Consider the following 16,025-nt stretch of genomic DNA (forward strand, 5'->3'; position numbering starts at 1 on the left):
TCGAGGTTGTCTTCATTGTGTGACCATGCAAACAAGCTTTTGTTGTCAATGGAAGAAATCACTCACATTTCTAATTCTTCCTCACAAACCCAGACCCTTCATTCTTCAATTCTCATCTCTCTCATTTCAACCCTCACAACACACAATTTCCACCATTCTCCACACTCTCTGCAACTCCAACCGTTTCGAAGAAGCCCATCAACGTTTCTCTCTCTTCCTCTCCTCCGGTTCAATCCCTGATCACCGAACCTGCAACCTTCTCCTCGCTAAGCTACTCCGTTCCAAAACCCCATTTCAAACATGGTCTCTCGTTAAATCATTGATCCAAATCAAAGCTGGTTTTGTTCCTTCTTTGGTTAACTACAATCGTTTGATGGACCATTTTTGCTTCATTCATCGACCGTTTGACGCTCATAGATTGTTTTTCGATATGAAGAATCGTGGGCATTGTCCAAATGTTGTTTCTTACACCACTTTGATTAATGGGTATTGTTCAGTTGGTGGAATAAGGGATGCAATGAAGGTGTTTGATGAAATGCTTGAGAGTGGTTTGGAGCCGAATTCAATGACTTATAGTGTTTTGATTCGCGGGTTTCTAAGGGGGAGGGATTTTGAAAGTGGGAGAGAGTTGATGTGTAAGTTGTGGGAGAGGATGAAAATGGAAGATGAATTGAGTGTGAATGTTGCTGCTTTTGCTAATTTGATTGATTCTTTGTGTAAAGAAGGGTTTTTTAATGAAGTTTTTGAGATTGCAGAATTGATGCCGTGTGGTAGTAGTTTGCCCGAGCAGGTTGTTTATGGGCAGATGATTGATTCATTCTGTAAAGTTGGAAGGTATCATGGAGCGGCGAGGATTGTTTATTTAATGAGGAAGAGAAGGTTTGTTCCAAGTGACGTGTCGTATAATCATATCATACATGGACTAAGCAAGGACGGTGATTGTATGCGAGGTTATCAGTTGTTAGAGGAAGGAGCTGAATTTGGATTCTCGCTGTGCGAGCATACATATAAGGTATTGGTGGAAGCTCTATGTCGTGTATTAGACGTGGACAAGGCAAGGGAAGTTCTTAAACTCATGTTGTATAAGGAAGGTGTTGACAAGACTAGGATTTACAACATCTACTTGAGAGCTCTTTGTCATGTGAACAATCCAACAGAGCTTTTAAATGTGCTTGTATTTATGCTTGAGAGCCATTGTCAGACCGATGTGATTACCCTCAACACGGTTATCAATGGTTTTTGCAAGATGGGGAGGTTTGATGAAGCTTTAAAAGTATTGAATGACATGTTATTGGGTAAATTTTGTGCACCTGATGTTGTGACCTTCACTACATTGATTTCTGGTCTATTGGATGCTGAAAAAGTCGATGAAGCTCTTGATCTGTTCAATAGAGTGATGCCTGAAAATGGTTTGAAGCCTGGGGTTGTAACATATAATGTTCTTATCAGGTGCCTATACAAACTTAAAAGACCGAATGACGCATTCGAGGTTTTTAATAACATGGCCGGTGATGGCATTACTCCAGATAGTACCACTTATACAGTTATAGTAGAAGGTTTATGTGAATGTGATCAAATAGAAGAGGCGAAGAGTTTTTGGCAGAGTGTTATATGGCCTTCAGGGATCCATGATAATTTTGTTTATGCAGCCATTCTGAAAGGTCTTTGCAGCTCTGGAAAATTTAACGAGGCTTGTCATTTCCTGTATGAATTGGTAGATTCTGGGATCTCTCCAAATATATATAGCTATAATATTCTGATAAACTGTGCTTGCAATTTAGGTTTGAAAAGAGAAGTTTACCAAATTGTTAGAGAGATGAATAAGAATGGAGTGGCCCCTGATTGTGTGACATGGAGGATTCTTCACAAGTTACAAAGCAAAGTGACGAAGCACACTCCATTTGAAGATCCAACCTTGTCAACTGAGGGTGTTGACATGGATAATAAAGCAAGTCAGAATAGAAGAAAATGGAATTATGTTTGTACTTCAAGTGGTAAACCATTGGATTTTACCAGATGATAACAGCGAAGCTTGGTTATTAATCCTTATCCGTGGCTGATAATGCATGCTATTATAAAATGTAGCATTAGAAACAGAGTTGAAAGAGAGCAAGTCTGAGATCAATGAAGCTACTAGGGGGGATGTGACGATGTGCTGGAATCAAAACATGCATTGTGGTTTTATACAGAATGAGCTGTGCATGTATCAACAACTAGTTTCTGACAAAAAGCCCATTGAATCTTTAACTTTTAAGCCATGAGATGAAATCTTCTACGCCAGCACCAAGTTCAATCCATCAATCACATCGTGATAACTAGCCACAATTATCGTGTCTGTTTGGAACTGCGGCGAGGAGCCAATTTCTTGTGTCTCAACACTCAATGCATTGCCACTGCAGAAGCTATATCTAGTTGTATCATATTAGTGTGTTTTTAGAACTGCGGCCAACCACTTTGATTGCATGATTTTGAGTTCTTTCACCATGAATTTGAAGAAGCTACAAACAGTAGCGTTGTAGCTTTGAATTGGACGTGCATCTGCAATTATTCGACTGCAAAAACAAACAGGTCGTTGACTCATGGTAATGGTGGAAAACTGGATACATTAGACCATCATCATAGTGTTGAAGGGAAGCAAAAGAGAAAAAGGAAAAAGAAACTAGAACATCCTACACGAATGATTTGCATTCCCTGGCATCAGCTTGAAAGTGGCAGCTTAGTCCACGAGGAGGAGTCTTGAAAGTCTCAATTTTTTTTTTCCTCTTGTAAGTGTATGAGCCAACTTTACCTATCAATCTCGATCTAACATGTCCCGGATGCTTTGGATTTTCATGTTATCCACTTGCCTGAAAAGAGTTCTTAAAAATGGAGAAACTCTAATCAGATTTTCATGTTATCCACTTGCTTGAAAAGCTTTTCAGTTTGTGAATATTGCACACTCAGCTTTAAAACCATATTTCCTTCATATTTTTTTACTGTCAACATTTTTCACTTCAACGTTGGCTCATGCGAAATTTCCCACAGTTTTCATTAGTTTGCCTCTAAACTTTTCAACCAAATTTGGATACATGTATTTAACATTCTTAACATTCTAATACTTCAGAATAGCAACTTCAAATCTGTTTGCCTGTGTAAATATTTTTTATTTCTGCAGAAGCTGAACTTCTTGTATGTTTCAATGTATGTTATCCTCAAAATGAAAACATTACCTGAAACTTTATCCTTAACTGCTATCTTTAATGTCTCAATTATCTTTCTTTATCACTTTATTTGATAACTAATTATAGATACAACTTAACATGAGCAGAAAATGCAGAAAATACATTTAAAGGTTGCAAATAAAAAATAAAGTTTATTCATCCAATAAAGGGCATAGAAGGTAAATATCAATCCAACAATGAGACTGATAAAATTCCTTTAACTCCTTTTAAAAAAAGTCTATAAACTAAAAACTGAATATTTTATAGTATTAATTCTAAAAAATTTGTTTATACTATTTTAATAAAATGAAATATGAAGGAACATACGTATATACTCTTCAAAGTGGCTCCCGGGTTGAGTTTATTAGGCGACAAGCGAATGCGGGCGCTCATGCCTTAGCAAGAGAAGCCACATCCTTAGTTAGTCCCATTACTTATTTTGTTATCCCACAATATATTGAATCTATTATTATAAATGAAATGCTATAAGTATCTTTATTTTAAAATAAAATAAAATAAAATAAAATAAAGGGGATACACAATTTTTTTTGGTGTAGTATGTTCTCAATATACCAATAATAAGGACAACTTTCACTCAAATCATATAAATAAAACAAGCCAAATATTCCAATAATTAGGACAACTTTCACTCATTTATTGAATTTTTTTACTTTGATCAATTATTTGAATGTTGGATAACGTTTTATTTTCAACAAACTATTCCATTTGGCGTGAGACAAAAAAATAAAAATATAAAAACATGTCACATCACGTATGTGAGAAAGAAGAAAAAAAATGATAAGAATTTTTTTTTTTTTTACAAGAAAAAATGATAAGAAATATGTCACGCCATTTGGTTTGGCGTGACATTCCGTTAAATGACAAAAAAAAAAAAAAAAAAACATTTGAAACTAGGACATTTGAGTAAATAAATATTTAACTAGGTTCGATATGTAATTTTTTTTGTCAGGGTCATATTTATACGGGTCTATATTCCTATTTTCCATAATGCATCTTCTAACTCTATGACTCATTGCAGTTATCAGCAATTGTTTCAGGGTAATTTGGTATTGTAGAAATAAAAAAAAGATTCCTAAAGGATTAGAGTCATTTCTGACACTTGTTCAATTGTTGATTTTATTATCTTAAAGGATTTCAATATCAAAATTAATCATCCTAAGCCAACCATAATCAAAGAAGTCATATGGCAACTTACCCTTCACAGTTGGACCAAATGCAACACACATGTTGCTTCATTGTGCAGGAATATTTAGATTTAGTGATCTAGGAGCTTTTACTTTCAGTATGGCCATTTCTGTCGCTCTTAATGCTAAGCTCACCGATGTTATCATTGCTAAAAAAATACTTATAAACATGGTTGGTGCTTTATTTGGCTTGAATCAAATCAATGTTAATTTCCTTGACTTTCAAGTCTTGCAAAGCTAGGGCTAGCTCAATCTTCTTTAATTTGGTGGAACAATTTTCATATTCAAATTAGAAAAGACTTTACTAGAAATAGATTAGGTCTTCCCTATTTTTGGTTTTCTAATCTATCTTGAGGGTTTTGGTTTCATGCCCCTCCCTCTTCTCTTTGTATTTTCCTTTTTTCAATATATTTTAGGGGTTTGCAGTGGTTCCCTACCCTGCAAGCTTCCTTTATTTAAAAATAAATTAATTAAAAGTTACTTTATGTTATTGTATTAGAATCTTATGCTACGTTATATGAAGTTTATGAAAGTTTTTCAGATTGTGAACATTGCACTCAGCTTTAAAATCAAATTTAATTCATATTTTGGAACGTTTCAGATTATTTTGCAGTCAGGTGCATAATTTTCCTTCCAGTTTTTTTATTTTGAACATTTTCACTTCAATATCGGCGGCACATGCGAAATTCCCGTAGGTTCATTAGTGTGCCTCTAACGTATAACACTGGAATAGGATTTTCTTCAAGAATCATATGAACATTCTTGACTTTTTAATGCTTCGGCGGATTCAGAATAGCAACTTCAAGTCTGCTTCTTATGTAAACATTTTTATTTTCTACAAAAATACTGATTTTCGTATATGTAATATGTTTCATTGTTTCTATGTTCAGCTTGTTGATGATGGAAATAAAATGAAAACATTATACGAAACTTTAACCTTACTGCTGTCTTTATTGTCTCAAATATATGTTATTTCATCAGTTGCTTGCTTCATTTGCTAGGTGGTACAGAAGAAAAGGAAAACATTTAGCATAAAACTTTACAAAACATAAGCAAATAATAGAATTTGTTGAAGTGTGAGTTAGAAGTCTTACATTGATTAAAAAAACAAATGTTGAGCAACATATAAATCAAAGAATCTATCTACAATCTACATGTTGCCTTAAAGTTGTTAATTGGGTAGGATGTGGTGTCCAAACCACTTGCATGGCAACTCAAATACAAAATTTTATTTGTATTTGATCAGGTCAAGACAGGAGACCGACCAAAGGTAAGGTCATCAAGACAATCGTTTAAGCCTAAAAAATAAAAATAAAAACACGCGAATCCAGATCCAATATCAGCATTACAACTAATATAGTAAAATTAATTTATATATTAAAAAACATCAATCACTTCACGTTTATCTTATCTTATCTTACTTATTTCTAATACTAATAACAATGTTAAGAAAATGTGACAACCCTAATCCTAAATGGTTTTGGCTCCAAACATTCCTGGCCATTGATCAAATCTTTCTGATGGTTTGCATTGTAAATAACAAACCCTTTAACTACTTTAGTTTCCTAAGAATTATGACATGAACATGGACTTAACTATGACCATTCACTCTCTAATTGTGTAAGTTATAGTTTGTATTGATTGCTATTCTCCAATTGATCATCTTTGTGAGTATAAATTTGTGATTACCTTTCAACTGACATCAAATGAACCTGTTGAGTTGGAGCATTGAAAACTCAATTGGTGGAACAATCAATGCATACAAATTGGTATGCAAGAGTTTTGATGATGTGTCATGTCTAAATGAGCTCTAATTTTTCATTCTCTATTGATACCTTGCCACTCTCTTCTAACTATTACTCTAATAATTCATTCATTATTTAACTCCAACTAAATCAATTTAATATTTAGTGAAATATGAATGGATAAATTAGAATATGTCCATTATGAGAGACCGTGTATATATATATATATATATATGTATGTGTGCATGCCTTTTCCATTATTTGTCTTAGCTTTCCACTAAATCAATTATTTACGTTGCTATACATGGTTGATTTTATTGCATTATCCTTTCAGAGATTCAGGAAACAGGAATAAGCTCAGGTTGATGTCATAATAAGCTCAGGCTGTATTTTTTATCATTGTTAATCAGAAATGGAATCTACTAAAAGGCGCAGAACCAACGGTATGTAGTTATGATTCATAATTTTAAATGAGAAGAAGGTAGCATAGTAGTTTTCGTTACTATAAAAGTGATAGGTTGCGGCGCAATTCTTGATCGTTGTTCTTTAATGTAGTTGACTCTCCATCAACACATAGAGACAATAGAAATTTTCCGTCAAATAAGGCAGGCCTCAAACCAGTTGCTCCTGGAAAATACATTCTAAGGCATGTGGGAAATCAAGGTAGTGGTTTCAGACTTGAAAACATATGCCCAGAGGACGTCACACTTGCAATTTCCAATCAATCCAATTACGATGATGAAGGTGCTTACATGTCCTGAATTATTATACTGAAGTATAGACTAATAATGACACAATATACAAAACCTTTAATGTTCTGTTTTTCAAAAATATTGTCTCCCTGTTTTGTTAAATTTTGTAAATTTGTCATTTTTTTTCTTTAGGAGATGACGTTGATATGAACGATATTGAAACACTGTCGGATGAATCAGATGTGGAGGAGATTGAACCCCCTCATGATTGGTTTAATTGCACACAAAATAGCGAGCAATATGATGTTCTTGATAATGATTATGGTAGGTTAAAGGAATACATTTTTGTTGATACATTTGTCTTGAGCTTCTCTTTTTTATGTTCATATGATCATTTCCTTGCCACATAAGGCATGGAGGTGATTGAAAACAGCATGTCATCTAAAAAAAAGGGCAAGACGCAAGAGAGCAAAATTATTGGTTGAATCTGATACAGTTGGTGACTTTCGACAAATTCTTCCGGTGATTCCTAAAGGAACCAGACAAGACATAATAAACGCAAGCATCAATTCATCACGTCTCTGGCGTCATTGTGAGGTTTTAACTCTAACTACCAATATGAGACTTTTGCACGGTTGTTCAACTGCTGATGTCGATGAATTAAGAAAATTTGGAGAATGGGTATTGGGCATTGGTGATGGTGTTGTTGGAGATGTATGTGATGATGGAATTAATGTACATATCCCCGACGACCTGCTTATCTGTAGTTCAGGTGATCATGTTGCATCTATTGTAGAGTGCATTTACCCTTCTATTTTGCAAAATATGAATGATCCAGAGTTTTTTAGAGATAGAGCTATTTTGACGCCTAAGAATTTGATTGTCGACGAAATTAACAATTATGTTATGTCTTTGATACCTGGTGAAGAAAGGACATATTTGAGTTGTGATTCACCTTGCCCCAGTAGTATTGTTGCTAACAGGCCTGATGATGTTCACACACCAGAATTTTTGAACACAATTAATGCATCTGGTCTACCTAACCACAAGATCACATTAAAGGTAGGAGTTCCTGTTATGTTGTTGAGGAATTTGGACATAAATGCTGGCTTATGCAATGGAACACACTTAATAATTACAAGAATGGGAAGATATGTGCTAGAAGGAAGGGTGATTTCAGGAAGCAACATTGGGGACAAGGTGTATGTGCCTAGACTATCGTTGCAACCTTCAGACACCAGAATTCCATTCAAGTTCCAACGTAGGCAGTTTCCTATTACTGTTTGTTTCACAATGACCATTAATAAAAGTCAAGGTCAATCATTAAAACAAGTTGGCATCTACCTACCGCAATCTGTATTCTCTCACGACCAATTATATGTCGCAGTTTCCAGGGTAACATCAAGGAAAGGTTTGAAAATACTCATAACTGACGAAAATGAAGATTGCATTGATAACACAACCAATGTGGTATACAAGGAGATATTTCATAATGTATAAGCTTTTACATGCAAAGAATCAGTTCATAACTCCACCAACATTGAACCATCATTTTAAATTTTTTGGATGTATTGTATTTTTATTTCTTACTATATGATCCTGGGCTTGATACTAAACTATTTGTAATCAACTAAATTATTATCCAAACTATAAATGCCCGTGCGTTAGCAAAGGTAGGGGAACTAGTAGAATATAAAATACTAATTTCTCCTAAGAACATATATATGATTTTAAAATAGAAAACCTAAAACTCACCTCCAAGTTCCGGCTAACAGTTAAAAAACTAATTTTACCATGGTGGAACTAAACTTGGTACATAATCCTTAGTATAGAGCCAAAGCTTATTCATGGGAATTTTAGTATTGGCTTCTTGTTTATCCAAAATTGTTGTTTGCAATCTTCCTTCCACCGACTCAATAAGGATCAAATAATCATTCTTAAAAGTCCCCAATGGTGGTAAAATACATTCTTGATCAATTTGAAGAGCTTGATAACTAAGTTTCAACAATTGAGTCCAAGAACTTTCAACCCCATACTCATTCATTTGCCATAAAACAAATTGAGTTCTTTCGACATCGTCATAAGAGAAACACAAAAGATCTTTCAAAATCCCAAGACTTGGCTTAGCTCGACAATGACCATAACGGTGGGCTTGATCAAAACATGAAGGTAGAGACAATTTTTTATGTGTTTCATTCCCAAGATCAAGTGAAACAATATAAAGAGTATTGTTCCATTCCCAATCAAGTTTTGAAGTTGCTAACCAATTAATAGTACCATTCAAATACATTCCAGGATTTCTCGTCACAGGGTTGTAACCGGGAAAATTTTGAATATTTCTCCAACAATTGTATCGTTTGTTGTAAACATTTACCTCATATTCTAATGATTCATAATTTTTGGGAGTCTTGTAATTCAGAACTACCACCTTGTAAGTGTCTGATAAGCTATCGTAACCAAACCCAAACATAGAACAAGAGGGACCCCATGACCTAGAATGGACTAAAAGACTTGGTTTATAGGATAATGACTTGGTTGAAGGGTTCCATAAACAAACTAAATATTTTGCACGATGCTTGAAAAAATCTTCAGCAATCAAACAAACCAACCCGTTACAAGAACCAACAACCTTATACTTTGATTTCAATCTGGAACCAAAATCAAAATCTTCCACAATTGTGGATAATGATTTATCATTGACCATAGAAAAGGATCTATAGTAATCATGGAATTTGAATAGAAGGTTGGTATTTTTTTGTGACCTTTGAACGTGGTATTTCACAAAAGTTGGATTTGAGATTAAGGATTCAAAAGACTTGGACAAACATTGGAATCGAAGAAGGGATTTCAATGGAAGCCGTAAGAATATTTCAATTGCAATATCCTCACAGATGAAGGTTTGTGGTTCCATCGTGTTGATGTGGCAAGGTTATAGTTTTCGTTTATTCAATGATGCAATCTGAACTCTTTATAGCTTGATGGTTCTTGAGGCTCAAGTATACCATTAAATAAAGTTGACTATAAGAAGAATATCTTGTCAGTCTTATAGGTTGATTGTTCCTTGAGGCTCAAGTATATAACCACAAAAAACAATATATAGCTATATTGTAGTATATATATTTGGCAAATTCTATGGTACATCCAACATTTTAAGTGTACCGGTACACCAAACATTAAATTAATAATTAAATTGATTATTTTTTGAAGAAAAAAATAATTATTATATACTTTTAGGGATTTGGATTTTGGATCCTGTTGAAATTTAATATTCCTTCTAATAGATTTTTTTTCGCAAATAGATCTAATAGATTTTAAATTTAATTATAATAGTTTGTTCAAAAAAAAAAATTGTAAGTAGGCATGGCAACAAAACTCATACCCGTGGTTACCCGCCCGAACCAAACACAATTTGATGGGTTTTTCCCGTTTTGACTGGGTTTGGGTTTTCCTCGATTTCAAAACTTGGGTATGGGACGGGTAACAGGTATATAGATACCCACCCCGAACCCATACCAACTCGCCCCGAATGCAGAAAATTACTTTATGTTGATATGCCATGTTATTTTGTTTGATAATTGTCTTCTTATAAAAACTATCATTGATATTTAAAGGAGCGACTAAATCAATCGGTCTAATAAAAACTACCATTGATATTTAAAGGAGCGACTAAATCAATCGGTCTAACAAATGTTAAAATGAGCATATTGTTGGATAATTAATTACAACATTTCTCTAGGGTTTGCAAAAATAACTTCTATTTTTTATTAAAAAAAAAATTCAATGTAGGGAGAGGGCTGGGGCGTGGATACCCGAATCCGTCGGGGACGGGGATGTGGTTCAAATTCTCATCCCCATTAGGTATGAGTATGGTAAGAGGTAAGTATATAAGAATCGGGTATGAGAAATGTAAAACTTGTCCACACCCTACCCCATTGTAATTATAAGAGAAAGATCTCCTTTTCCCTATAAAAATAAGATATTTCCTACTTATATTTCTCATATCCAGAATCCATATTGTTATGTCCGCTCGAAATTTGTGAAGACGATCAATTTTGATGCTATAGATATATTAAATTGCAAGATAATCCTTTTCAAAAAAAATTGCAAAATAATGTATTTAAATATATTTTATAAGATTTCTTTTGAATATTTTAGTTATTATTATGGTGAACAAAATAAATCATAGGAAAAATCTTATAGACTTTTTTTTTTTTTTTTTTTTTATATTAGGACTTCTATTTGTGTTTTGTAATCAATTGGAGAGAAAAAAAAAAAAAAGAGTTAATCACATTTTTGGTCCATATAGTTTTTTTTTCTAAGATTCGAACCACAGACTTTGTATATTTTTTAAATTATCCATATCAATTGAGCTTAATTGATCTGCCGGTCCCTTAACTTATTTCTTTTATTCAATTTGGTTCAATTTTGATAATTTTACTCCACTAAAAAAAGAGACCGTTGGATTACAAAGGTCTATAAGATTTTATAGTGTATCACCAACACGTAATTTATGTACTTTCTTCATCTTCTTCTCTCATCTTCATCTTCATCCATGTTCATCATCTTCATTCAACCTTCATCATCTCCATAAAATAAAATTAAACCCATTTTTTATAAATAAATCATCACACAAATTTTTCTGCTCCTAATTTTTTCCATAATCATCTAACTCAATTCAATCATCTTCAACCACACAACACACCATAATTCACACGATGGTGCCTGATTTTTGTGTGAATTCACACGATGTTGTATACATGTATTGATAGTATTCACAAATCTAAAACGAAACCCTATGCTGCAATGCACTATACATGGTTAACCCTGACCTTCAAATTCATACTTGTGTGGTTTCTTTTTCTTGTTCTTTTCATAAATAACTTCTAAAACTTCCATGGTTCTGTAGAAACATGGTATACCCATAAACATAAAAATGAAGAAGAAAAAAACTCTTAAAAATTCATATAGAAACATCATACCCAAAATCAAAACCAATTTCATATATCTTGTTAATTTATCATCCAAATCGTTATAATCCCTAATCCAAACCAATGAAATTGCAAACAAAAATTTCTGAAAACAAACACATGAATCAGTATAAACCAAATTCAAAATTAATGCAGAGTTGGTTATTTTTCGATCTGATACAGTGTTGCGTACGTTGCAGCACCGATGGTTGAACACGGCATGTTCTAGTCGTTGCAGGGTCATGAAATGGATGGAGTTTTTTCTTCTTTTTTTCTTTTCTCAAAGGGGTTGCGGTCGATTGAAGGGGTTATGATTATGTAGATTGTTGTTGTTGGAATTCTGAGAATTTTAAATAGAATTAGAAAAATGGGAGTTTCAGTGTTGTTGATGATGAATTAGAGAAGTGAGAAATGATTTTCAGATCGTAACCATGGAGGGTTTTTGAAGAAGTGGATGGAGTGATTTTCAGATTCGAATGTCTGGGTTGAAGGTAATGAATTTAATTAATGGATGTTAGTTTTGATTCTTATTTGGAAGATGGTGGTGGTGTTAATCATTGAGTTTGTGCTTTTTGAAAGAAAAAAAAAAGTTGGGTTTTTTATTTTATTTGATGAAGATGATGAAGGATCAATGATGATGAAGATGGGGAAGAACATGAAGAAATTAAATAATCAGATGTTGGTAATACACTATAAGATCTGGTAGATCTCCCTTATCCAACGATCTCCTTTTTGAGGGGATCACATTAATTAACGATAGGTGAGTTAAGGGATGTGTTTGTGATAGTTAAAACTTATGGGACCAAATTGAACAAAAGAAATAAGTTAAGGGACCGACAGATCAATTAAGCCTTTTAAAAACTATTAAATTAATGAAACATATATGATCGTACCATCGACCTATTGTATTAAACATAAATCCTTCAAAGCTCTTTTCAAAAAATAATTCCTTGAAAGTATCATTTTTATTAAATACTAGCGAAAAAAGGGCACTCATGTGTCTATTTTTCTGCTTTTTTTTACTGCGTTAACGTTTGAAAATTATGACCGGTATTTTTTTATAAATTTTGATTTTGATTAAAAGTAAAAATATTGAGCTCATTATGACCGGTGTTTTTGGTGTTTTAAGTGGGAATGATTATTTTTAATAAGTAGGGGTAATTATTTAGAGACGGTAATTATTCGTTATTTTTGACTTTTTAAGTGTGTAGTAACTTTAGTGAATTAGTTGGTAAGAATATTGAGCGCATTAAGACCATTAGAGACTTAATCCAATTATGTGGTGACTATATGAACATAGACCTTGTGAGAAAATTAGATCATTACATTCATTCACTCATTTTACAAACATTTTGAGAGAGAGATAGAGAGAGAAAGTGAATTAAGAATGGATAGAAGAGGAGCTAGAGAGAGAAGGCTTAGGATTGGAGGCTATGAGCTAAAGTTAATCTAGGGTTTGGAGTCTTGGAGATTAGATTGTTGTTTTAAGAGCTTAAACTTCTCAGTTGTTCCCGAAAGGGAACAACCAAAACAGGGTGCATGTTCTGGTGTGACTCGCTGTGGCGAGTAGCACAGGAACAGACCCCATGTTTTCGGTGTTCCAGACATTGGGGGATCGATCTGGACTGTCAAAACTGATTCTTTTGATATACTTAACTGTATTTAAGCTTTCTAAACCTTTGAAAACATCAACTAGGTTAGATTGAACTTGGTTTTGTGAAATCGTATCAAACTTTGTGAAAAAATGTCAAGAACGTATAATTTTCTGAAAACTTGTTATCTAAAGGAAAAGGGTATGACTAGGTTTGTTTACTGTAGTTATGATTTATAAAAATGTTTTGGATGGTAATCATGAACTTTAACTTGGTTTTGCTTGAAAAATTGAATTCTTTGGAAAAATGTCAAAACGATACGACCTTTGTGAAATTTCGGGATTTACCGGAATTGGACTATGAAACGTACATGTATATGTTACTGCACTCATATGTGAATTGTGGATATACTTAGTTGAGGCATTTGAATTTGTTTACTTTGATTTTGGAGAATTAATCGGAAAATGTTAGTTTTCATAAACTTAGACGAACTTTATAGGAATGATTTTCTTGATTTGATAACTTGTAATTGGTGATAGAAACATGATAGTAGGATGTACGGAGGTCGAAACCTTGATTATTGAGTGTTGATACATTGATTATTATGCCGTAATTATGTGATACCATTTATGTAAATTATGTCTTAGGATACGGAATTATTCCTTTGAGGTGATAAATGTTTGTTGATGATAATTGTTGATGAATTGTGGGTGAACTATTACATGCTATTGGCGATGACTTTGATGGTATATGCATGTATTGAAAAATGTTGATTTTGATTGTTGATGAAATGTTGTCGAGCATATGCATTAGTGAGTCATATGTTCATGCATTCATAAGTTGGACTGTATGGGCATATTGGCAATGACAGGATATTTTTGTTCATATTTGCGATGACTCGAATACTTTGTATTCGAATTGGTGATGAAATGATACAGATGTATTTAAGGCGACGACCTACAGGTGACCGGTACCACATGCATATATAGTCGTGTCTTAGGCGCATTGCATAATTGACAGGTGTCATACTTGCTTATGTTCTTGGTGAATATTTGCATCGGCGCATTGTATACTTTTGAATTGTATACTTTGTGAAATTTGGTGACGTAGGTGATGATGTGAAAATGTACTTTACTCGTAAGCTTGGTGAATATTATTGTTGTTGATGAGATGTTTAAACCATTTGAGATTAATTATGTTGTTTATTTTCATTTGATTATGTTTAATTGAGATATGTAAAGTAACCCCAGTGGTCGTTTGGTTGACCGCCTACCTTATTCGTATGGATGGGTAGATGGCGTGCATGAATAATTTTGCTTTGCTTTGGTGAGTTGCTTGAGGATAGCTTGAAGCTACCTCGTTTACTGCATTTTCGGTGTCTTTGACTTTAGGGCTTTGATTAGGGGTCGGTCTGTGATGTTTATCTTTATTATTTCTATTGGAGATTTTTGAGACTATGTATTGATGATGACATATGTAGTATGTTGACATGGCTACTTGGTGATTTATTTTATGGATGTCTGTTGAGATGAATTATTTAATTGTCAATGTAATGATGTTTTTATTCCGCTGCGATGTTGAGATAATTATTTATACATGCTTTTGGTGAATTATTGAAGAAGCAACATCTAAATTCTTTATATGATTGTATCATTAACGTAATTTATCGCTTTTAGAGTTTATGAAGTTACAGTAAGGAAAATGCATAATATATGCAAGGTCTGGGGTTCGAACTCCGGACACCACAAAAAAAAAGAGTTAGTTTTCGAATTCTGCTCTTTACCCAAACGATTTTGCTCATTCCCAAAGTAAATGACCAAAATATTCCTACGCATGTTAACTCACGTAGCGTGAGTCAACTCACGCTAGCTATATTTTCTGCGCTGTCGCGTAACTTAACTCACGCTAGTTGTAACAGCCCGATTTTTAGCTAGTTTTATTTAATTACTTTTATTGTGTGATTGTATGTGATTAATTGTGATTGTGTGTATTTTATTGTCATCGGGTGCATTTAAATGGATTACCGTATTAGAAGGGTATTTTGGTCATTTGGCGGGTAAGGGTAAAATGGTAATTTTGGTGAGAATTATTTTATTAATTGGTTAGAACCCTTATTTTACTAAGTTACTAGTGTAGTGATTAGTTTTTACCGTTAGTAACCGTTGGTTATATTTTACCGTTGTTAGTAATTACCGTCGAGTGTATAGAAACTTTTTGAATTATGTTAGAATGGGTTAGGCCCATTAGATTTTGAGTTAAGCCCATTAAGGGGGATAACGTTAGGGTTGTCATAGAATTATCATTTGGAAGTTGGACACTTAAGCGTGCTGGTGGACGCTTAAGCGTGCTGAACTTTTTCCAGCACTTTTAAAACTTTGTTCCGAGCTTCCGAGGGCCAATCCGAACTTCTTAAAACAGTTCTTTTAACTTATATAATCACTGTTTGTACAATTAATCCTACTGGAACACTTCCTTGAACAAGAATTGGACTTGGTTTATGTAATTGAATTTCCACTTTGAAAATTGTCAAGAATGTTGATTTTTCCGAAATTTGAAATTCAAGGAAATGGAATGAGATTAAAGTAGTGTAGTGATTGTATGATAAATGAAAATGATTGAGATTG

General features: G+C 33.6%; 2 protein-coding genes across 2 annotated transcripts; one reads left to right on the top strand and one right to left on the bottom strand.

Moving 5' to 3' along the window:
• Nucleotides 1-2,954, top strand: LOC11416962 (pentatricopeptide repeat-containing protein At3g18020). Its single transcript, XM_024769898.2, has one exon. It carries the CDS (start codon nt 26-28, stop codon nt 2,018-2,020), a length of 1,995 nt encoding a protein of 664 aa, XP_024625666.1. The 5' UTR covers nt 1-25; the 3' UTR covers nt 2,021-2,954.
• Nucleotides 2,955-8,534: 5,580 nt separating this feature from the next.
• On the bottom strand, nt 8,535-9,779 carry LOC11413649 (F-box/kelch-repeat protein At3g23880). Its single transcript, XM_003623359.3, has one exon. It carries the CDS (start codon nt 9,751-9,753, stop codon nt 8,632-8,634), a length of 1,122 nt encoding a protein of 373 aa, XP_003623407.1. The 5' UTR covers nt 9,754-9,779; the 3' UTR covers nt 8,535-8,631.
• Between the last annotated feature and the right edge of the window lie 6,246 nt (nt 9,780-16,025).

This window comes from Medicago truncatula, chromosome 7 (genome assembly GCF_003473485.1).
Source record: "Medicago truncatula cultivar Jemalong A17 chromosome 7, MtrunA17r5.0-ANR, whole genome shotgun sequence".
NCBI classification, from domain to species: Eukaryota; Viridiplantae; Streptophyta; class Magnoliopsida; order Fabales; family Fabaceae; genus Medicago; species Medicago truncatula.

What these genes read in the sequence shown, in the direction of transcription:
- LOC11416962 (XM_024769898.2), top strand. Translation starts at nt 26, where the DNA reads ATGCAAACAAGCTTTTGTTGTCAATGGAAGAAATCACTCACATTTCTA.
- LOC11413649 (XM_003623359.3), bottom strand. Translation starts at nt 9,753, where the DNA reads ATGGAACCACAAACCTTCATCTGTGAGGATATTGCAATTGAAATATTC.